The sequence below is a fragment of the Takifugu flavidus genome, chromosome 8, assembly GCF_003711565.1.
Source record: "Takifugu flavidus isolate HTHZ2018 chromosome 8, ASM371156v2, whole genome shotgun sequence".
NCBI lineage: Eukaryota > Metazoa > Chordata > Actinopteri > Tetraodontiformes > Tetraodontidae > Takifugu > Takifugu flavidus.
In genome coordinates, this window is record NC_079527.1 from 5,167,209 (window position 1) to 5,190,423 (window position 23,215).

Below are 23,215 nucleotides of genomic sequence, written 5' to 3' on the forward strand. Positions count from 1 at the left end.
ATTGTGAGCTTCTGATCTGAATTCAGAAATATGCAATCGATTTTCATCGCTGCTCATATTTTCCTCCCCAGACGGCTCTACCATTTGGCCAAGCCTCGAAATAGTGCACGTTCTTTTTCTAGTCTTCTTTCTCTTCTGTAATTACTTTCTTGGTGGAAAAAAAATGTGGCTGGTCGTGGTGACTTTTAGTGCCATTTGCTGAGATGTGGTTGGGGATGATAAGGGGGATTTTCAGCGGTGTCCTGTTCCCCTCTGCAGTCATCTATGACGGCTGCCCAAAGACCATCACTCAGGGGATCTGGTGGCCACGGACAAAGTTCAACCTGCCTGCAGCGGTATCCTGCCCCAAAGGCTCCGTCGGTGCGTAACAGAGCCGCACTTCCAGGAGCTGCTGCAATTTAAACGGTGCACATCTGGACTGAGTCACCCAGATTTGCCATGTTCTCCCCTCTGTGCAGGTGCAGCCATCAGGCACTGTGATGTAGAACGAGGGTGGCTGGAGCCTGAACTCTACAACTGCACCTCACCTCCGTTTGTGGAGCTCAATGCTGCTGTAAGTGAAGTCTATCGATCTATTAAAATAATTGAAGACACAGCTGCCGGTTTAGAGTGAGAGGTATGAAGCAGGAATGTAGGATGTGCTCTCTGCCTACTTTTAAATCTGCCTGATCTGCTAATTTGCATGGAATTAACTGAATGATAGCAACTTTGTAAGGATGCATAAATAGCTGCGGGGTGCCTTTTAATGCAGATATAACTGCGTTACAGTTGGTTTACTGTGTAAGTTAATTACTTTGGTGGTTACAGCACACTGGTCTAAAAACAGTGAACTTTTCCTCAAATAATGGATGAGACAGAGAGACAAAAAAAACAGAGAGAGACCACATAAAATTAGAATTAGCCAATTCAAGGCTGCTTTCTGTAGTTTCTGATTTTATCGTTGCAATTATAACTGTGTGTGACGGAAGTAAAAAGTGTGAAGGCAAAAAACAAACCTATAAATTGTTTTCTTGGCGCTACATTCCTTTTGGGGTCATGGGGACGGTGCTGGAGCCTATCCCAGCTACAAATAGGCGAGGTGAGGATACATCTAAATGAGCCACCAGCTCATTGTAGGGCCCTATGTGAGCAATTGAGTGTTCTGATACTTGCTCAAGGGTACCTCGGTGGTGCTCCGTGGTTTTGTTCCACCAGGGCTCAAACTGAAAACCCTCCCCCTGTCAGCCCAGTCCGCTACAGACAAAATAGACTCTATATATTACAGGAGGATATATTGTGTCTTATGAGTGGGAGGCAGCATGAAATCTGCCTCAGAATCTTTCTTGTCATATTAAAATCCACAGATGTTTACAGTTACGTGAAATATTGAGCAACTCTGCGTCTCTGCGTGTTTAGCTTGACTCTCTGGAGCGGAATGAGACAGAGCTCAACACCATCATGGAGAAGAAACTCGCCCACCAGCTGCGTGACGTGACCGAGGCTACCGCCCGGCTCTATAGCAATGACTTACAGATCGCCGAACGCCTGTTGTCCCACCTCCTGGCCTTTGAGACCCAGCAGAGCGGCTTTGGGCTCACCGCTACTCAGGACGCGTATTTCAATGAGGTAAGAAAAACAAGTTGTTTGGTCTGGACAAGAAACTCTGACAGGAGATCAAACATACGGACACTTTTGTCAACAGCGAAAGAATTTATTTACGGAAAAATGAATTATCCTTTGACAAACTGGTATGAATGTGAGAATGAGCGCAGGTGTGTGTTTAAGTTGATTTGTGTGGAGATGACACTGAACAAATTGTAAAATAATATGCAATAACATTTACATGATGTTCAGAACAAATTCATTATGCAAGATGGGATGTTTGTGGCCCTGGTAATCAAATCCCACCACCAGCATCACACAGATCAGAGTCGCTTCATTTGCAACAAGCGTCACCAACAAGCCATATCTTCAACAATATTATCACCATAAATGATATTTTGATTGACGGGATGTGTAAGGATTTATATAAAAACCAGAGCAGACGATTGCTGGTCTTACCAGTGTAAATATGATTGATATGGTGTTCATTTCTGTGATCCAGGCAGTTTTCCAGCACAGGACGATGGATTATCTTACTGCTCTCCAACAGCAGAACATAAGATATCGCTACCAATTAAGCAGGAACTGAACCATTTTAACATTATTTGATAAAAATTTATTTCATACCTTATGCTATAGATCATAAATCTGGACTGATCCACATATCAAGGAAGTTATTGACCAGGGCGTCACTGTTGACCAAAGTGAACCTCATTTTGAAACAGGGTCAAATAATTTGCTGACAGTGACTTGTCAGTGACTGATTTGTGGGGGGGGGGTTGTTTTTGTTTTTTCAAAATTATTATAAACCAAATGTCATTTACCACGTAACACATACACCTTCTATAATGCACATCTATCCATCCATCCACTCTCAGGAGGGGTCACCAGAGCATTCAGAGATCATAATAATACTAAAATAGTCATAAAATATGGTAAAAGTATTAATCATATATCTAGAAGCAAAGAAATCACCACCTGAGACTTTAATCCCTTTTTGCCAGGCTGATGTACGTAGAACTCCTGGCTTATTCATGCAGCCAGAATGTGATTAATTCATCTTTAATGGTGCAGTTTAGAAGCTGTTTCATACTCTCATCATTTCTCTACAGCTCAGAAGAAGAATTTAATAAGACACTTAATAATTTATGGTAACAGCCAGACTTCAGCCACCTGATGACAGCTGTAGCAGATTTAACCCCACCCTCTGGTGCTAAAACAATGACTAAGTCATTGATAACGTCGGTTGCTGTGGAAACAGAATGATTCTTTTTGAAGGAGCACCCACATTCTTCTCCAGCCATGTTTCAGATAATCAGTCGCATTGCTGCAGGTTCACGCATTACTGCCAATACCTGCTTTGAAATTAAACAATAATTGCTCCTTTTTGGTAAGAAAATGTTTTAGTTCCTCACAAAAAAAATGCAGCCAGAGGAAGAAAGAGCAGGGAAACGGTGCTTTTATCACCCTAAGACACCATTACCTCCAGTATTATATCTAGTAAATGTTGCATATGCTGAATTCCCGCTGTGCAGCTCATGTTATCGAACAAAATGCTCACACATCAGCTTTATTTTTTCACCCCATCATGTGAGCCTTCCCCCCCAGATTATTCAGATTTAAAACACGTTCCTCCACAAAATAAAAAGTGATTTATTATCTTACATTAATGAACGGCAACATTATCATGAGAAAACCACCACACTTAGAGGCTTTTGGCAAATTCATGTGGCTTCATGAAATCAATACCTAGTCTTTGTCTAACAAGAACTGTTGCTATAGCAACAGAGCTGTAGCATTAATGACATCCGGTAGCGAGTGAAATGAAAACCATTTCCTGACTGACATTTAACTTCACCTGACTATATCACTAATAGGGCTTAAATCAAAGGATCGGGATCACTGGTTTACTGTGGCACAGTGTTTCCACAGTAACCATATTTTACACTTGCCTCGCTGTTTGCTGAACGGATACCTGTGTTTATTCCCACTTTAACCCCTGACCCTCGGGATTTTCTCTTCCCTCTCCCCATCTGGGGTCACTGGAGGTGCAGCAGTTTCTTACTGCCCATTTTTCCAGTAAAGCTGGATATTATACCTCATGCTACACTACACCGCGGTTAAGCAGCTAATGGAAAACACGGTCACTATAGTAACCAAGCAGCAGCGACAGAATCTCAGGGTTGCAAGAAAAATAGACAATAGACAGGGGAGGAGGTACGTCGACATCCGGCGAAGTGATAAATGGAGAAAGATGAAAATCTGCATGTGTTTTATGGGAATATGTCGGTAGCTCCAGGCTCAAGTCTCATCAAGAACATGTTTTAGATACGGTAACAGCAGGAATGTCAGATAGCGTAGATGCTAGAATAACATGCAGCGTAGCGAACACGTTTGTATGATCTTTTCTTTTTTCTTAAACCGCCTCTGCAGAGTGAAAGAACCCAGGGAGTTGACTAAGAAGTGATCTTAGATATGAAGCTTGTTTCTGTGGGCTGCACGCGGTTTAATCTGAACCAATGGAAGCGGCATCATGGTCCAACCCGTCACCCCTGCCGCTCCTGCTGCTCCTCTTCCCTCTGTGATCCTGTCATCTGCTGCCTCCATTATCCTCCGATGTTGTCATCACTTATTACCCCTGTAGATTAACCTGAGCCATATGAGGGCACAAATATCTCTGAGTTTGTTGATCACTTGATTCCCTTTTCATCTACAGTTGTGGTTTATCATTATTCATCTGGAGATATTGTTAAATGTTCGTACCAGTAATTATGTATAGACACATGAGTTGAATTGTTTCATAAGTGACGTTACCGTCTTCACATTTGTTAATAAGTCCACGATCCTCATACCTGCCACCAGGCTGTCTTCATACTAACCGCTACAGTGCACCGTACAGTAAATGATTCCCTTTTTTACACGAGACTTATTCTTGTGTATTTTTCCCGGGAGAATTAGGAGAGATTGAAATGCTTTATTGCTTTTGCTGGAGTCACACTGACCTCTTATATTGTTTTTTGTTTGTTCAGAGATTTTTCATCCGTAACTGAATCTCAACTAGAGCCGGGAAGAGTGAGACACCATGGAGCCACAGAGTTTTAGTAGACTTCTTTTTATTTTTTTTTGAAAAATGAATAAATTAAAGCCTGGAAACGCAGCTCATTTAATCAGGGGCTGAAATAATTTGGGTTTGTCTTCACTCAATAAAGGTAAAAATAACAGAAACCTCAAGTTTAAAATCCCACTGCAATGTTAATGCTTGGCTGCCTGTATGCACAGGGGTGATGTGATATGTGAGCTCTACTGTGGGTTTTGTCTGGATATGACTGGAATCAGCATCACCAGACGCTCCGTCCGTTCTTGCCGACTTTCTTCGCTCTTGTGTTTGAACATTAAGTCTGTTGACCCTGTGATGAACCCCAAACAGCAATGAATACCTAATTAAGACTTATTTCCCTCTTCTTTTTTGCCATCTCAAGTCTCTTCTTTTGCCTAAATTCCTGTAAAATAAGAAATAACTCATCATTATTTGTTGTGTGGTTACTTTTCCTCCCAACACCAGCTGTTCTCGCATATTTTCCATCCCAGGTTTGAGTCTGTTTTTTTTCTCAACTCCAAGTTCTAGGAAAAGAAAGCACTCTTTTAAGAATTTTAATTGTTTGTTGTTGTTTTTGTCACCGCTTTTAGAACCTTATACGGGCCTGCAGTGTGCTGTTGGGTCCCGGTACCTCTGGGCTTTGGAGAGCCCTCATTCAGAGTCAGAACCACATCCCAGGCGCTGGGCCAGCCGAGCTGACGGGTCTGTTGCGGCAGTATTCCCAGAACCTGGCCAAAAACATGAAGCTCACCTACCTCAACCCTGTGGCGCTGGTTGCTCCAAACCTGGGTGAGCGCAGAGTCAACAAACACACATTCATTCCGCTTAAATCCACAACTAGAGGGGAGAGACAGTAATTAAATTTTAACAGGCGATTTGCTGTGGTTGTCCCATCACACTGCAAATCACCGCTGTGAAATCAGCTACAATAACTCCATGGGAAGCATGAGAAGAAGACCGCTGATGCAAATGAAGATGGCACAGTCAAAGTGCTGGAAGCAGCACATGCAGATGAATTTCACGCCGCCCACACACACACACACACACGCTCGCCCACAGCAGCGTCTCCGAACACCCCCGAGCATTCCGAAAGCTGGCCGACACGCATCCTTCAGATGTGCAGATGCCACAAACATGAATCAAAACCACACAAATAAACAGGATCTGGCGCTAATTGTGCTTTTCATTGACAGTACAGATAAAGAGACACCGTGATTGTGTTTATCAGTAAAGCTACAACAACTTTATGGCAAGAAATATGTCCAAAAAAGGGTAATGTGCAGGACTGGAGGGAGTTAGCAGCAGAAGAAGAAGGTAAACAAGAATCAAAACAAAACTACATGGTAATTAATTACTGCACCCCTGGATGAAGCTTTGTGGAAATAAACTGAAACTTCCTTCTTAGCATCTGCTGGATTATTGACAACGGAGCTGGCAGTCAAGGAACCAGGAAGGTTTAACGGTTATTTTCATAAGCAGGATCAGTTAGATGCAGACTGAGGTAAAGAGCATCGCTGAATTTCCCCAATTCTGCTGAACACATGCAGATTTTTAAATTTCACCCCCAAATGATGCGAAACCTCGAAGCTAAGCTTGGCACGAACAGCCGAGCAATAAGTGTAAAGCGGAAGGAATATAAAAGACAGTTAAAGCATCATTTTCACACTCCCACACAGACACGTCCAACGCGGAGACACACTGCTCTCGGCTAAATGGGATTGGACATGGGTGGACCGGCCTCACAACCATCTGCTGCCCTTGAATTCATGTGTGACTAGTTCATGTCGGTGTCAACGGACATCTCTGCAAAAGGAAATTTTCAGAATGAAGCAGATTTTTTCCCAGTCTAAATCATCACAACATGCTCCTAAAATCCAAAGACACTCACTGGGCTGTGGACACACTCCTCTGGGCTTTTTACACTCCTGTTGTCTGGATCAAGTGTTATTGCATTATTGAACACTCGACATTGACTAGTTATTTCCTGTTGGTCACAGTATAATAGGGCAGCGCCTCTGCTTCTGCCTGCATGTATTGGATTTCATATTAGCTCGTCACACTCCAAAATCCACATAGAATTAATGGCTTATTGAGTCAGACAATTCTGGCGTCTCCTCTGAACTAACGATAAAGGAAAATAATTTGTTTGTTTTATGGACCATTCACCCATTAGCCCGGATTTAAAGTGACGACCGTTGTTATTTGGGAGTGTTTTTAGGACTTTAAGCAGGCTAAATAAAAGATACATAGACACTCTGGAATGTGTTTTAAGAGTTAGAAGTGAAGGTGATTAGAAGCATGATAACTGATATTTTTAAACCTGATTCAAAAACTAATCTAGTTATTGTGAGTCCAATAATTGATATTTTATCACAGTTACAGCCTTTTTAGGGAAACAATCATTATAAAAGTGTGTTTTCTAGGCTCTATTTCCACGTTAGAGCAGTAATTGTATATTATTGAGTGGTTCTCATCAGCCTTCTCTGTCACTGTGGAATGATTTGAATTGTTCACTATCAATTCAGCCTAAATTTAGGGGCCATTATGTGAGTTATATTTAAAAATTTGACACTAAACAAACAAAAAAAAATCCCAGGAAACCAAATATCATTGATGTTTTTTTTGTTAAGTTTTTTGGATGAATGATACTATAATGCTGCTGCAGTGGGCCCAGGCTTCCTTTTTGATGTCAATACGATGATGTTAATGATGATATTTCTAAACTGGTGAATTTCAGTTTGTCCCATCAGTTCTCACGTTCGCTTCTTTTCTTCTGCCAGTCATGAACCTGGACCGCGTGGAGACCCAGACCCACGTGCGGCGGCGTTTCCCGCGATACCACACCACCCTCTTTCGGGGTCAGTCTCTATGGGATCCTTACACACATATCATAATGCCTCCCACTGCCCTCGTGGCGCAACGACAGCAGCACCACACCTGGAAGGACAGGGAGCGTACCGACAAAGAACGTGAGAAACATGAGTCTGTAAACAAAAAGGTGTGAGGAAAGCAGATGTCTGCTAACAGACTTTCTATTACAGCCCATCAAAATCAGCCACCACCCCCAATCAGCATGTCGGCCAATCAGACGGTGGAATACACATCGGCCAGACGAACGCTTCCGGCGCCGGAGCAGCCCGTCACCATCGTCATCTTGTTGATATACCGCAGTTTGGGCGCCGCCCTCCCTCCCAAGTACAACACAGACAGAAGAGGAGTGAGGTGGGACTCAATCATCCCCTGAACAATAATAATAATCCCAAGAGATTCACAAACACTGAATAGTCTCAGGAAGGAATCATGCTGGATTAACTGCATCTAAATTGCTTTTTATAACCAGAGCATCGAAATATATCATTTATTTTTATCAGTGTTAAAATTTTATCCCTCCTCAAACTGTCCAAACACTTGTTTTTAGCTGTTTCTATAGTAACAATGTTCCTCTCTGCTCATCCTAACGTTACTGAACATTACACTCTACTTTCTCCCGACTAAACATTCTGCCTCCTTTTCTCCCTCAGGCTTCCCCGGCATCCAGTAATGAACTCCCCAGTTGTCAGCATCTCCGTCTTCAACAATGAGACGTTTGTGAGCGGACACTTGGACCAGCCCGTCCTGCTTGAGTTCAAGCTGCTGGAGACGGCCAATCGCAGCAAACCGCTGTGTGTGCAGTGGAACCACAGCAGCCAGTGAGTGCAAAGGGCACTGGAAGTCTATGAGTTTGTGTGCTGAGAGCAGGGCCGTGCTGAAAAGAGGAAGCTAATTTAAATTTAAGGGCTGGTGGATGTTGTTCAGCTCAGCAAAGTGAGAGTATAAGCATACAAGACTCGACCAGGACTGATCGGGTGAATCAGAACCGGAGGTAAATAAACCCGCTCTAATGCAGAACACTGAGGGGAGGAAAGAAACAACAACTACAGGAACAACACCCATGAGATGCTTTTCTTGGTACATTTTCTGTAGTGTTTGTTTTTGAAACAACCCCCCGTCCTGAACCACGCCGTCGCCTCATCAACTAAGATGTGCAGAGAGAATACGGTGGCGGCATTTTCGCTAATAGCAGACATTTATCACCACTCCTTCGGTCCCCCTGCGTCAGGAGAGAAACGGGGCCAATCAGGATTCAGGACAGCTGTGCTTAATGGTTGAGGACAAACCCGGGACCAGGAAAAACATGCTTTTCAAAACACACTCATTAAATCATTCCAAAAGAAGGGAAGGGAAGAAGTAGCATTATACTTTACTAGATTACTCTTGTAAATGGAGTTATCTGTTAGAAGCTGATCAGCAGCCACATCATTTATTGCACGATGACGCTTCTACTCATGAGGACAACATTAGTTTACTGTCTTTTCATTCTTCCATGTCTTTGTCTGCAGGTATGATCTGGGAGGATGCTGGACGGTCAGGGACTGTATGGTCGTGTACAGGAACACCTCTCATGTCCGCTGTCAGTGTCAGAGACTGGGGACCTTTGGTGTGTTGATGGACAGCTCACATCGAGAGGTTAGTGGTCTGTCACAGAGCTGGCCCATATATCCAAAATCCAGGACAAACGCCATTTTTCTCTGTGAGCAGCAGTTGGAGGGGGATCTGGAGATCTTGGGCCTGGTCACCTACTGCACTCTGTGCCTGTCCATGTTGGCTCTCATCCTCACTGTCCTGGTGCTGTCCTGCCTGCGAGGCCTCAAGTCCAACACCAGGAGCATCCACTCAAACACAGCGGCGGCCATGTTTTTGTCCGAACTCGTGTTTCTCCTGGGGATCAATCAGACTGAGCAGCAGGTAGCATGTGTTTTTATACGCCTCGGTTTGTGACTATTAACAATTACTAAGCTGTCCAGAGAGGCATTTCTCTTTATTTAAGATTAAGATTAAGATTAAGATTAAGATGGACTTTATTCATCCCCGTGGGGAAATTGAATTATAGTAGCAGCGAATGCAGAGTAAAGAGACAGAAAAAAATAAATACAGATAGATTAGAATGTTATAAGCATATATACAGCATATATTATAAGCATATATATAATATATACATAATATAATATATACATATTATAAGCATTATAAGCATATATACATAAATATAGAATAAATTAGAAATAAAATTACAACATAACATTACACAATTATTGTTGAGTTGGTTTGAGTGAATTGTACAGTTTAATGGCGGACGGCAGGAATGACTTCCTGTACCGTTCCTTGGAGCAGCGAGGCTGCAGGAGTCTGTTGCTGAAGCTGCTCCTCAGTTTGTCCACTGTGTTATGGAGGGGGTGGGAGGGACTGTCCATGATTGTCCGCAGTTTCAACACCATCCTGTCCCTCACCACCTCGTCCAAGTTATCAAGTCTACAGCCAACAACAGACCCTGCCTTTTTGATGAGTTTGTTGAGTCTGTTGGCATCCTTTGCTTTAATGCCTGCACCCCAGCACACTGCAGCAAAGAAGATGGTGCTAGCCATGACAGACTGGTAGAACATCTGGAGCATCCTGCTGCAAACACTGAAGGACCTGAGTCTCCTGAGGAAATAGAGTCTGCTCATGGCCTTCTTGTAGACAGCATCGGTGTTTGTGGACCACTCCAGTTTATTGTCCAGCTGAACACCCAGGAACCTGTAAGATGGGACTATTTCCACGTCCTTCCCACTGATGCAGACTGGGGAGGGTGGGGACTTGCTTTTTCTGAAATCCACCACCATCTCCTTCGTCTTGGTCACGTTGAGCTGCAGAAGGTTCTCCCTGCTCCACCTGACAAAACTCTCCACAAGGTCCCTGTATTCATCCTCCTGTCCATTCTCCACACACCCGACTATGACTGTGTCATCCGAGTACTTCTGGAGATGACATGTCTCAGAGTGGTACTGGAAGTCGGCTGTGTAGGTGGTGAACAGGAATGGGGAGAGCACAGTTCCTTGAGGAGCTCCTGTGTTGCTCATCAGGGGGTCGGACACACAGCTCCGCAGTCTCACAAACTGTGGCCGACCTGTCAGGTAGTCCTCGATCCAAGAAACAAGGGGAGCATCCATCTGCATCTTCTCCAACTTCGCCCTCAGCAGTCTTGGCTGGATGGTATTGAAGGCAGAAGAGAAGTCGAAGAACATGACCCGCACTGTGGTGTTTGGTCTGTCCAAGGAGGAGTAAGCCCTCTGCAGCAAGTATATCACTGCGTCATCAACCCCCACCTTGGGCTGATAGGCAAACTGCAGAGGGTCTTGAAAGGGGCTCACCAGAGGTCTGAGGTGTGACAGCACCAGCCGCTCCATGACCTTCATAATGTGGGAGGTCAGTGCTATTGGCCTGTAGTCACTCGGTGCCACAGGATGGGTCTTCTTTGGCACCGGGACCAGGCAGGATGTCTTCCAAAGCACTGGGATCCTCTGAAGATGAAGGCTCTGGTTGAACAGGTGCTGCAGTATCCCACACAGCTGCCTGGAGCAGTTCCTCAGCACTCGTGGGCTGATGCCGTCCGGTCCGGCAGCCTTTCTCTGGTTGAGCCTCTCCAGCTCTCTCTTCACCTGGCCAGACGTGAAGGATAGTCCTGTCGGGGGGATGGGTGACATGCTGGGATCCATGTAGGGTGTCAGCAGGGGGGAGGGGGAAGAAGTTGGCAGAGGTGTTAGGGGCTCTGGGAGGTGTGAAGGGGACCCATTGTTATCCAGAGGAATATTGGGACAGCTGGGGGAGGGGGAGCTAGAGTCAAACCTGTTGAAAAACTGGTTCAACTCATTGGCTTGGTCCACGTTCCCATCAGCTGAGCGTATTACTTTCTTCTGGAAGCCAGTGATCGTCCTCATCCCACTCCAAACATCCCTGGTCTGGTTCCTCTCCAGTCTCTCCTCCAGCTTCTTCCTGTAGGCGTCCTTGCTCTCCTTCAGACTGCGTTTCAGTTCCTTCTGTACACTCCTGAGCTCAGCCGGGTCCCCAGCAGTGAAGGCCCTCTTCTTCTTATTCAAAAGGGCCTTCAGGTCACTTGTCACCCATGGTTTGTTGTTTGGGTAACAGCGTACCTTCTTGGTGGGGACGGAGTTCTCAGTGCAGAACTTGATGTAGTCGGAAACACAGTCTGTCAGTCCATCCAGGTCCTCACCATGTGGTTCACAGAGAGCAGACCAGTTGGTGGTCTCCAGGGCATCCCGCAGACAGTCCATAGCACCATCAGACCATTTCATAACAGTCCTCACAGTGACTGATTGCTGCTGAACCACAGGTGTGTATGATGGGGAGAGCAGCACGAGATTGTGGTCAGACTTGCCTAGCGGAGGGAGTGCAGTGGAGGTGTATGCATTGGTGATATTAGCATACAGTAGATCCAAAGTCTTCCTGTCTCTCGTGCTGCACTGGACATACTGGTGGAATGTAGGGAGAGTGGACTTAAGGGAGGCATGATTGAAGTCTTCTGCTTCTTTCTCACAATCCTGTTGAAAAAGTTAAGATCTACTTACTGTGTGTTGAAACGTGCACACGCAGCATGACATCGAGTTCATCTGGGCCGTGACCGCTCGCGCTGGACATCGACTGGTTCGCTCTGGCTGTGCTGGCTCGTTTATCTACTCGGGCTAACGTTTCAGTGCTGTGGCAGAGAGCTTGTGCTGGCTGGTTGTTCTGCATTTGTTCAGCTTTGTTAATTTCATGTGCATAATGGAGCATTTTTTTCATAGATGGAGCATTTGTTTGTGTATGTGGGAGTGTGAGATTCACCGCCTGCCTGTTCTCCTGTCAATCTTTATGTAAAGTTGGCTGCTTATCAGGACTTTTTCAAAATCCTTTCACCTCTCGCTAAAATATATTTTTTATATTGTCCTACATTAATATATCAATTTGATTTAGCTTGAAGGATTTGGGTAAGTAGGAGGAGAGGAGAGGAGAGGAGAGGAGAGGAGAGGAGAGGGAGGAGAGGAGAGGAGGAGGGGAGGGGAGGGGAGGGGAGGGGAGGGGAGGGGAGGGGAGGGGAGGGGAGGGGAGGGAGAGGGGAGGGGAGGGGAGGGGAGGGGAGGGAGAGAGGAGAGGAGAGGAGAGGAGGAGAGGAGAGGAGAGGAGGAGGAGAGGAGAGGAGGGGAGGGGAGGGGAGGGGAGGGGAGGGGAGGGGAGGGGAGGGGAGGGGAGAGGAGAGGAGAGGAGAGGAGAGGAGAGGAGAGGAGAGGAGAGGAGGGGAGGAGCGGATTTATTAAAACAGCAGACAAAGTCCTTATTGCAGACAGAGAGAGTCGACCTTGTCTTAATCAGATCATTTTGGTGAAGTAATGACTTGGGACAAGGTGAAAAGCCTCCCAGAATAAATTCTACAGCACACGACTGGTCTCACCTCAATATCGCTGTCTCTATTGCTGTGTTTTAGCCAGCCGTCGATTGCCAAAATACATTTTTTTGTTGTTCTCTTGGTTCTGCTTCACTTTTCCCCTTGACAGACAAAGTTTTTAGAACCCTGACAAGTACTTTCCGATGTGGCGCTGTTGTAATTTAGTACCACTTGAGTTTAAATGACATCTTTCCCATCGAGTGAAACAAAAAAGAGTTCCAGAGTTCAAATCAAACCCTCTTGGCGTGCTTGGAAGCAGCCTGGGGTTATTTTGTCAGGAAGCTGTCGTTGCACATATTGTGAATTATTCATGAGGACATTTAGAATTAACATCAAACCAGGCAGCAGCACTCAAGTGACAGAAGTGATTTAGAAGTTTATCCTGAGCGTGAACAAAAGTATTTTGACTGGTTCCTGATAAAATATGATCTCAAGCGTGGGGCTGGGTGGAGCACAGACCAGGGTCTGTGCTTTTAATAGAGATCTGAAAATTCAAAAGGAGAAAAATGAAAAAGGGAAACCCTTGAAACTCAAATTCCCAATCTGCTCTGAATCGGGATGCCGGTGCTCCTGACATCTCTATTTTGTGGCGCTTCCTTCCCTTTGCCATCAAAGACGATCAATGACATCTCATTCTTTTCCTATAAAATTGTGCAGAAATCAGCTGTGAACCCCTCCAGAGAGAGGAGGCGTTTAATGTTTAAATTTAACCTGTAATTGCACTTCAGGAAAAACCCACAGGGGTTATCAGAGAGACTCAACGCCTTCAAAACACCACAATCAGTTGTTTGGAGGGGGGTTCTGGAGATTTCCTTTGACATGCTGCCAGGCGTTTCTTCATTAGTCAAGTGTGTAATTGGCTCATTAATGCGTATTATTCAGCCCCAACTCGCGCTGTGATGTTGTTACACCTTTTCCTCTCACAAAATCAATAGAGATTATTGCATTTCCAAGTCTATTTCTCAATTCTCTTCTTGTCACACGATCTAGAAACAACCCGCTTCATTATTTATCTCCGTCTTGCTCCCTCCAGTTCTTGTGCACCGTGGTCGCCATCCTGCTGCATTATTTCTTCATGTCCACATTTGCCTGGATGTTCGTGGAGGGCCTTCACATCTACCGCATGCAGACCGAGCAACGCAACATCAACTTCGGCGCCATGAGGTTCTACTACGCCATCGGGTGGGGCGTCCCTGCCATTATCACAGGTGAAACACCGACGTGGATCTGCGAGACGTCTCTCAGAGTCATGGAGAGCGATCGACCTCCTCGCGCTTGTGTGCTCATAAATATGGTTACACACGCTCGCATACACACGCGTAAACACACACAGAGACGGTGAGTCTGGCTGTAGTGATAAGGGATTTTATTAACTCATGCTTTAAACTGGCTTCAGTGGCATTTTAATATTTAATAAAGTGCACACACACACGGGAAATTTCTTCCAGACTGAAGCGAATAATCTCTCTCTCAATCTTTTTACACACATTTTGACTTCTGCATATTGTCATATTTCCTTTATCTGTCATACACATATGCAGCACACATCGATTGCTGTCTCACTTTACCTCAAGCGTATACACACACACACACACACACACACTCACACACACACACACACACACACACACACACACACACACACACACACACACACACATTTTCTCCAGGCCCAGGGGTCTGTTTATTAGTTTATCCTCTTTATGATGGCTTTACCCATCTCTATTACGTTTGCCATACATTTAGAATTGGCACTATTGCGGCAGTTTGGTTAAAACCCACAGCAAGAAAATTTTGATTTTGGCTCTGAGCTAAAATGTGCATTGAAATAATTTTGTGGAGAATGATCTTGCGTACTGTTATTTGGTAGCTGTAACGTAGAGCGTATTGACATCTTTGTTAGTCATGTCATTTGTGCTGTCTCTCAGCAAATCTTTGCCTTTTATAAACGTTGTTGTTTTCACCCCAAAAATGTTTTAACAATGATCAACTAAAAATACCTCCTGCAGTATTAATCAGCACTTGATCAGTCATGTCCCCTTTCCTGCTACAGTCACACAGATAATTACATCCCGTCCTATTCTTCCTGACGGTCTCTGTTTGGAACTGAGGCAGACTAGAGAAGCTTTTCCTGTCAGATCTGACTGCCTCTCTCTTCTTCACAGGCCTGGCAGTGGGCCTCGACCCAGAGGGTTATGGGAACCCAGACTTCTGTTGGATCTCCATCTATGACAAACTCCTGTGGAGCTTTGCTGGTCCCATAGCCATTGTCATCCTGGTAATAATCGTCCGCCTGATAAATCATGTGACATTGCTTTTAAATCTCTTTTTTTTAAAATCTGCCCTAATTTTTTAATCCAAATGAACCACACGGAATTATTTATATGATTATTCTTCCATTCATGTTCCTCTGTCCAGATGAATGGGGGGATTTTCATGATTGTAGCCAAGATTTCCTGCAGTCCCTCTCAGAAGGAGACCAAGAAACTTCCAGTTATGTGAGTACCAGCAGCTGAAAATGATCCTTTCCAAGAAATGTTCAGCGCTTCTGAAGGTGACATTTGAACATGACTTGGCAAGTGAGGAGTATTTCCTTGGGATTAAAAATAAATGCCATCCTATCAATGAAAACCTAACCGACAGGAGAATCTCAAATACTGATTCACATAGTTTTATTGTCTGAAGCAGGCAAACATGTAAGTGTGGAGTTGTACATGAATTTTATCTGGGTTGTGCGTACTTCACATCTCTCTCACTCTCTCTCTCACTCTTTCTTTCTTTCTCCAGTGCTACCATCCGAGATGCCTTCCTGCTGCTGCTGGTAGCCACCTCCACCTGGCTCTGTGGTCTGATGGCCGTGAATAACAGCGTCCTGGCCTTCTACTACATATTTGATGTCCTCTGTTTGGTGCAGGTATAAACTAAATGTATTTCCAAGGTGTTGCAAAGGACAAACATGCAGCATTGTTAAAAAATGTGGATACTGAGCATCATTACCAAAGTTGAAATCATAGGTCATCAGGGGTGGCTAAAGTGACTACGGTAGTTAAAATAGTTAAAACACTCACCGACAGCTCTTGTGAGGTTTGTCTAGACGTCTCCTCAATGTCCTGCGCTCTCGATCTGCTCTCGCCTTACTTCCTGGAAAACCCTGGAAGCTTCTGTAACTGTTTGAGTGTCTCTGGACAAGCTGTGTCTGTGAAAGTGCACCGGTCATCGACCTACCACGTTAAGTGCACCCCATGAGAAGCGAGCCTGCGTTTGATTTGCGGTCTCCCTCCTGTCGATACTCTCTCTCTACAGGGTTTGTGTGTGATGCTGGTCTTCACTGTGTTCAACACTGAGTTTAAAGAGGCATGGGGGATTGCCTGTTTGGGTAAGAAGAGTCCTGGAGAGGACCCCCCAAGACCACCACAGAACGCCGTGAGTTGCACACGCACGCTGCTTCTGCTCACCTCTGTTCAGCCTCATCGTTATCTGATATTGTGACCTGAACTTGGACCTTTGGGTTAAATAAAGTTTTTACCTGCATTTTCTATGAAAGCGCGATTGCATGATGGTAATGGGGTAAATTAATGAAACTGTAACCTCTCTGGCTACATTTCTGAAGCCATATCCTCATTTATTTGCTTCTTACTCTTTTCTAGATGCGCATTCTCGGTGCATCCATTACCACAAATGCGCCAATGCCCTCCTGCCCTCCACTCCACCTTCCCTCCATCCATTCATTTATCTCTCCTGTCCAGCATCTCTCCTCTTCCTCTGCCTTCGGGCTCTGTCACTGACCCAGATAAAATAAAATACCAACCGGGAAAGATTTCCTTCACTCTCTTATATCTTGGGCATCCATCAGTTCATCGCTCAGCTCTCTACACTCAAACTTGTTTATGTGTTCATGCAGCTGGTCTGAATGTGTTTCTACATTTTGTATTCTGCTCTTTAACCCCCTCCTTCATATTTTCCTAACTTCTATCCATCAACAAGTCATCTGGGACAAAATCTGTACTTGACCAAACCAGTTATGGGACAGGCTATTAACTATAAATGATCAGCTGTCAGCAACCACTGGACCAGCTGCATTTGTATTCTTTTGTGCTTCCCAACTTAGAATTCACAAGAGGTTCAGGTTGCTATCTCGAAAATGTGTTTTTCACCGTTTGTTTTTCCCCAGGCTCAGAACCCGTATCACAACGCATCTCTGCTGGAGCAGAGCGGGCTGCATCGCATTACCCTGGGAACTTCCACCGTCTCTTCTGTCAGCTCTGCCAGGTACGTAAATATGCAAACATTTAAACATGAGTTTGCAGTGCTTCATCATCCCAGTAATAAAACTAAATGTTAAGACCCCGGTGTGAATGGGGTCAGGGTTTTCTGGGTGATGTTACTTCAGAGGGGAAATTCCCTTCACCACTTAAACCCTATTGTATTTTGTGGGTCAGTGGAGGAAAGATGAAGATGACTGTACAGTACTGTGTATATAGAGCAACGCTAATGTATTCTGAGAGTGGTTGTTAGTGTCTTCATGCCTCAGTGATTCTCTTATCCCGGCTGTGTGTGTTTGGAGTGTGTTCTGCGCTGTACAAGATGCCTATGCAGTCACTTCTCTGCTGTGTCCACTTTAGAGAAAATCTATTGGCTCGTCAGACTCTGGAGCAAAACCTCGTCCACACGGGGGCAACAGACCTGGATGTAGCCATGTTCCACAGAGATGGAGGTACATCCGTATACTCAGTGGGACACACTGACTCATTAGTCTCACAGGAGTGGCACATCTGTTTCATTTCTTCATCTGCTTTTCTCTCTTCTCTTCTCCTCTCACCAGGTGAGGACTCGGACTCAGACTCGGACCTGTCCATGGAGGAGGAGCGCAGTCTCTCCATCCCGTCCTCTGAGAGTGAGGACAATGTCAGACTTCGTGGGCGCATCCAGCGGCGATTCAAGCGGTCCAACCACAGCGAGAGGCTGCTCACTGAGCCTGCCCAGAATGGCACCAAAGGTAAGTTAACACCTTTTAAAAAGCCACTTCTGGAAAGGAACTCATCTTCATCGACACTTGGAGATAATGGAACCTTTCAGTCAGTATCGGAGTCCCTTTAAAACCCTCCTGTATGAAATGTAAAATGTACCACTGCCTAGTCAGATGCATTTACCTACATTAGGTTCTGTGGCAGGTTTGACTTATAGAAAAGGGCCACATAAAAAATCAATAAAAGCAATAATTCTCAGGGCATTAAGTCATCTGGATCACATGATCTCTGCTCCCTGTGAAACATAAATCACAGTGGAGTCGAGGATCCAGACGGTCGGTGGAAGCCGATCAATTCATCATCAAAGTGAAGAGCTGGAGCAGCGCCGATGGGTTCGGGTTTTATCCCGGAAAAGTGGGTTTGAAGATGGCCGCTTAATCACTGTGCGATAGCGTTAAAGCATTGATCAGTTAAGCAGAGACTGGGCAGTCTTAGTGGACTCTGCAGGATATGTCCAATGCTGAGTCTGTGAAAGCTTTGATTAGATTACCAAACACTGGAAGAATATTCTCTGCAACGGCACGACTGCAGTGTTAGATGATTGCACAAAGTGTTCACTTATTTCTAAGTAGACCCCCCCCCCCCTCCATCCACGAACTCAAACATCTTTAGAAGATAACTGATGTTCTGTATTTGAAGATCTCGATGGCAATGACCTCCTCTCTTACTGGCCAGCACTGGAGGAGGGCGAGGCGAACACCATGCAGAAGTGGGGGTCGGAGCGCCCCCTGGGGGGAGATTACAGCAAGGACGCTGCCAACAACAACCCGACGGACGCGGCCCTGACCAGCGGGGATGAGAACAGTCTCACTCAGCCACACAAGCACCGCAAAGGTGACAGAAGCATCCAATCACACAGACACGGTCTGAAACAAACAGACATGAGTCCTCTCTTGGTTTAAAGGAACAGCAGGCACTAAAATAACAATAATAAAAAAGTTCATATGGGTTTTGGGTGTTTTTATCTATTTTATTAGAGAATACATGGCCCTGTATTGAACGTGTTCTAGTATAACTTGTTTAAATTGTACACACAACAACATTTTGTTTCATATTGGTTTCATCTTCTGCATGTCCTAAAATAAATGGCCATTTTCTACAAAAAGAAAATCACCACAGCAGTAAGTTTTGTTATCCTAAGCCTAAATTATGCACAAGGACTGTAGAAAGTAGCTTTGTAAATACACAAACACAGCGAGTGAGTTTGAGATCGGTCATGTAGCCTGAAAGCGTGGCTGAATGGCGGAAAAAAGGAGTCTCATTTGTATACAGTCACAGCAAATATTGAAGTCTGAGCCTCGGGGTTTCCACATTACTCAGCCAGTATTTTCTATTTGCAGAATGTAAAAGAAGTCAAACGTGTCTTATATGAAAAAACACATCTGTCTCGTGCTTGTAGCTGCTCCCCTTGTTTCCTCTTCTCTTTTTCACTGTCTTATTTCCTTTCCCTAGGTATCCTGAAGAATCGTCTTGGCTGTCCTCCAGCGCTGCAGGCTTTGTCTTCTAAGGGCCGGGGCCCCAGTGAACTCAACTGGTACCGCACCTCTACTTTAGGCCATCGGGGGGTTCCTGCAGCCTCATACGGTCGCATGTACTCAGCGACAGCTGCCGCCAGTGGAGGTTCTGGCTCTCTCTCCCAGCCAGCCTCACGTTACTCCTCCAGGGAGCACCTGGATTCATTGACACGGAGGCAGCTGTCCAGGGACCCACTCGGGAGACAGACAATTGGGGGGTCGAGGGACCGCCTGGACTCTCGTGGTTCTAGAGATAACTTGGATCTATTACCACGGAGGAGAGAGATGGGTCTGGGGCAGGGAGCCGGGATTGGAGGACTGGGGCTGGATCACCAGCGAGCCTTATCGTCCAGGGAGAACTTTTTGTCTATGGAAAGATTGGACAACCACCATGCAGGCAGTATCCATGCCTCCAGGGAGGATATAAGTGCAAATGGAGGAGCAGGAATGGAGGGATACCTCAGCGGGTCAAGGTCACAGCTGAACGCGCTGACCCGACGTCAGGCCTCATCCAGGGAGCACCTAGGGGGGATGTTGATAAGTAGCAGGTCAAGAGAGCAGCTAGACACCAATGGCGGAGGAGCCCAGGCTCAGCCATGTCGGGAGTGGCTCCGCACTCTGCCTCCACGCCAGCCCTCCCTCCCCGACCAGCCTCTCTCCTCCTCCCCTCCTCCCCCGATCTCCGAGGAGCCGCAGCAAGAGCATCTGCCTCGTTCAGGTCAGGCCAGGGGACGACTGGACTCTGCACCTCCATGTAGGTACCCCGGTCAGACTGTTCCCCAGGTCCCAGGGTTGAACCCTCTGACTCGTCAGCCATCCAGTGAACACCTGGATATTCTGTCCTCCATCCTGGCCTCCTTCAATTCCTCTGTTCTCACTCCCCCTGCAGCCTCCAGCCCAGGGCCTAACGGATCGGCCCATGGCCCCTCCTCCTCCTCCCCACCTCAGTCTACCACCTCCCACAGCGTATCTGAAGTCTCCCCCGACTCAGAGTAAGTTTGCCCCGTGTTTTTGTGTCTTGACCGTCACCGTGACTCAACCAAACCTACTGTGAGCTGTACTGTGTGTGTGTTCCCTGTGAAAATACCCCAACTGGGTGTCTGTTACCCTGTTTGATATGTGTTTTGAGCTATTGGATCAAAGTTTGAACGGACCCAGAAGCTCTCTTAGCAAATTTTAGCATTTTCCCCTCATTTTTATGTCTTATTCAGCATCATCACATCCACTTCCTATTTCCCTATTTACTGTTTTAGCTCCATGCTAAAGGTATTTAACTCTGTTCCATTTCCCCTCAGAGTCAACAGAAGTGAAGGACAGTCTTGATGACAGCTTCGGATGTCGGAACAGTCACTGCCTCATCAGGGACGAGTTCTAGTTGTTCATCGGAGGACTTGAGGACTTACTTGGGACTGAGGAGAAACCAGACCGAGGATGTCCGGGAATTTTTCGCGACTGTATACATTTTTTTCCCCGCTGCCTACAAACATGTCTGATGTTTTTGGACGAAACATCAACCACCGCTACTACCTACAAAACTGTTAACAAACACCTCAGATTTCAAACACAAAACAAGACCCATCTAGACTTAAACAATGACTGTAAATAGCTTTTTTTACATTTTGTATCTTTTACATTGGAGATAGTGAAGATATCTCCTGTGATGTTTTCTTTTTTAAAAACCTGTGCGAGGTTGTTGTGAGTGAGTTTTGGTACGAGTGGAGTCTTGTGCTGAGGGGGAAGATTGTTCTCTGTCATGTTGGAAGACACAAAAAAAGAAAAAAAAATAATGACAAATTCCTTCCCTCGGTAATTTTCCTCAACAAATCGGTGTTGTGAATAGCGACATGGGTCTGGCAATAGCAGCTGAAGAGATTAACGAAACCACGAGATGTGGTGGAAGGAAATATATCAGAACAAAAGATGAAATGTACATAGAAGAATGGATTATTATAGGAGAAGAGATTTGATTGTCAAGGTTAAGCTAAACCCACGCGATGGTTCGGCCATTGAAGCTCCCTCACCTCTGTGACAAAGCTGCATCAATTTGTGATCTGCTGAGTGTGAACGTTCCCTCTGTGTATGTGTCGACCTGAACCGGACCATATCAGTCCACTGATAACAGAACCATACGTTTCCTGTCCTGGAGTTGTGGCAGGTGAAGGTTAGATGCTGCCTGCATGCCTCTGTTTATGAGTCTGTATTATCTGACCATCCTTCAAAGTATGAAGCACGTCCATATATCACGATTGGAGGAGCAGCTCACTCGTCCGACGGGACATTTATAAACGCCTCAGTTAAAGCGGAAGATGGTTCAAGTCAAAACGTTCCTGCTGTCTGGACTCTTCGATAAATGTTGATCTAGATGTAAACAAGTCAAATATCATATTGTTTCAAATAAGGGAGGATGAAACATATCTCTGAAGATCTCAAAGGACGCCTGCAGAAAGCACCATTCCAGTTACACAGATCAGATACCGGCCTGGCTGCCATATGCTACAAAAATGAACATTTCTAAAGTATTACGAATGGCCAACGTAAAACTACATTTATTTCTTTTTGAGTTTTGCCACGTCCTGCTTGGTCCCGCCCAATGCCCCAAAGCAGGCCCGCACTCCAGTGGTTGGGAACCCTCAATTCATGATAAAGTAATTTTGATATTAAGTTCAATATGATTTTCAATAACTGGGCAAGTGATAACACTGAGAATTTGTATTTATGACAGATATTCAATTCAATTGATGATCAATTGATCTTCAGTTTAATGTGGTGAATCAGAAATATCAAAATTTAAAGCATTTGCTTTTCTGTCTACCACACGGCAGTTTAGCAAGTGGTTCTTGGTTTGGAGTCATTTTTTTTGCCAACTAAATGCAGATTCAGTAATTACAGGAAAACCTTGAACAACTTCAAATCTTCAGTATTGAATGTGCCGCACAGTGCGAATCCCTCTGCTGTTGCTGGAAAATGGTTTGAGAACATTCTCGGGTATGCAACACCACAAGAGTCAGTCGCCTTTAATCATCATGGAGAGGTTGACACCAGAGTACAGTATTAACAGATCGGTGCTGATTGTCACGCGTAGGAAGCCCAGACTGCTTTAAAGATGCGGCAGTTTGCAGTAGAGATTGAATGTCAGTTGCTTAAAGCCTCTTTAGGTTTAGCAATGCTTTTTCCCCTCCAACCGAGGCATTTCTTTTCTCTCATAGCTCTTCAGGCCTTCAAGTGACAACGTGAGGGCGCACCCAAGCACAGGCAGGCAGTCTGCAGCAGCTGTCAGGGGGATTAAAGAACAATGGATCTTTGTAATGAATGTGGGCAGTGGATCATAAAAACAAGGATTTCTGATTTGATGGGGTGTGTGCACGCCCTCTGGCAGATCCTGGAGAGACAGAACCGAAACATTGACAGCATGAGCATATAGGATGACATACAAAACTAGGCTGTGACATCATTGTGCCAAATGTAGCTGCGGGGGGGTTGAGAGGGTGTGATTGTTACCCATTAGATGGGAAGAACAGCTCTGCTCTGTAATCATTTCTCTGGGATGTGTACGTGATGGTTGGTGTGTGTGTGTGTGTGCGTGGTGTGTGTGTGTGTGTGTGTGTGTGTGTGTGTGTGTGTGTGTGTGGCTGCAGCATGCAAAACAATGCTCCTGCAATGAGGCACTGCCCCCTGTTGGCTACGAGGGGAACTCCTAAAG

At 45.3% G+C, this 23,215-nt stretch overlaps 1 protein-coding gene across 4 annotated transcripts in view; it reads left to right on the plus strand.

Moving 5' to 3' along the window:
* The window catches only part of celsr3 (cadherin, EGF LAG seven-pass G-type receptor 3), a 65,636-nt gene extending 42,543 nt beyond the window's left edge, over window positions 1-23,093 (plus strand). For 2 of the 4 annotated variants that reach the window (XM_057039969.1, XM_057039970.1), the window contains 20 exons: window positions 259-360; window positions 459-553; window positions 1,396-1,605; window positions 5,269-5,467; window positions 7,459-7,647; window positions 7,720-7,900; window positions 8,200-8,367; window positions 9,058-9,184; window positions 9,257-9,463; window positions 14,008-14,182; window positions 15,140-15,252; window positions 15,393-15,472; window positions 15,762-15,888; window positions 16,278-16,397; window positions 17,146-17,243; window positions 17,597-17,688; window positions 17,797-17,970; window positions 18,641-18,835; window positions 19,454-20,507; window positions 20,811-23,093. In XM_057039969.1, the coding sequence (XP_056895949.1) occupies window positions 259-360; window positions 459-553; window positions 1,396-1,605; window positions 5,269-5,467; window positions 7,459-7,647; window positions 7,720-7,900; window positions 8,200-8,367; window positions 9,058-9,184; window positions 9,257-9,463; window positions 14,008-14,182; window positions 15,140-15,252; window positions 15,393-15,472; window positions 15,762-15,888; window positions 16,278-16,397; window positions 17,146-17,243; window positions 17,597-17,688; window positions 17,797-17,970; window positions 18,641-18,835; window positions 19,454-20,507; window positions 20,811-20,838 (3,734 nt within the window). In that variant the 3' untranslated portion in view covers window positions 20,839-23,093. The remainder of the gene's footprint in view (window positions 1-258; window positions 361-458; window positions 554-1,395; window positions 1,606-5,268; window positions 5,468-7,458; window positions 7,648-7,719; window positions 7,901-8,199; window positions 8,368-9,057; window positions 9,185-9,256; window positions 9,464-14,007; window positions 14,183-15,139; window positions 15,253-15,392; window positions 15,473-15,761; window positions 15,889-16,277; window positions 16,398-17,145; window positions 17,244-17,596; window positions 17,689-17,796; window positions 17,971-18,640; window positions 18,836-19,453; window positions 20,508-20,810) is intronic. The other 2 variants (XM_057039973.1, XM_057039971.1) reach the window with 2 other exon arrangements.
* Window positions 23,094-23,215: the final 122 nt, after the last annotated feature.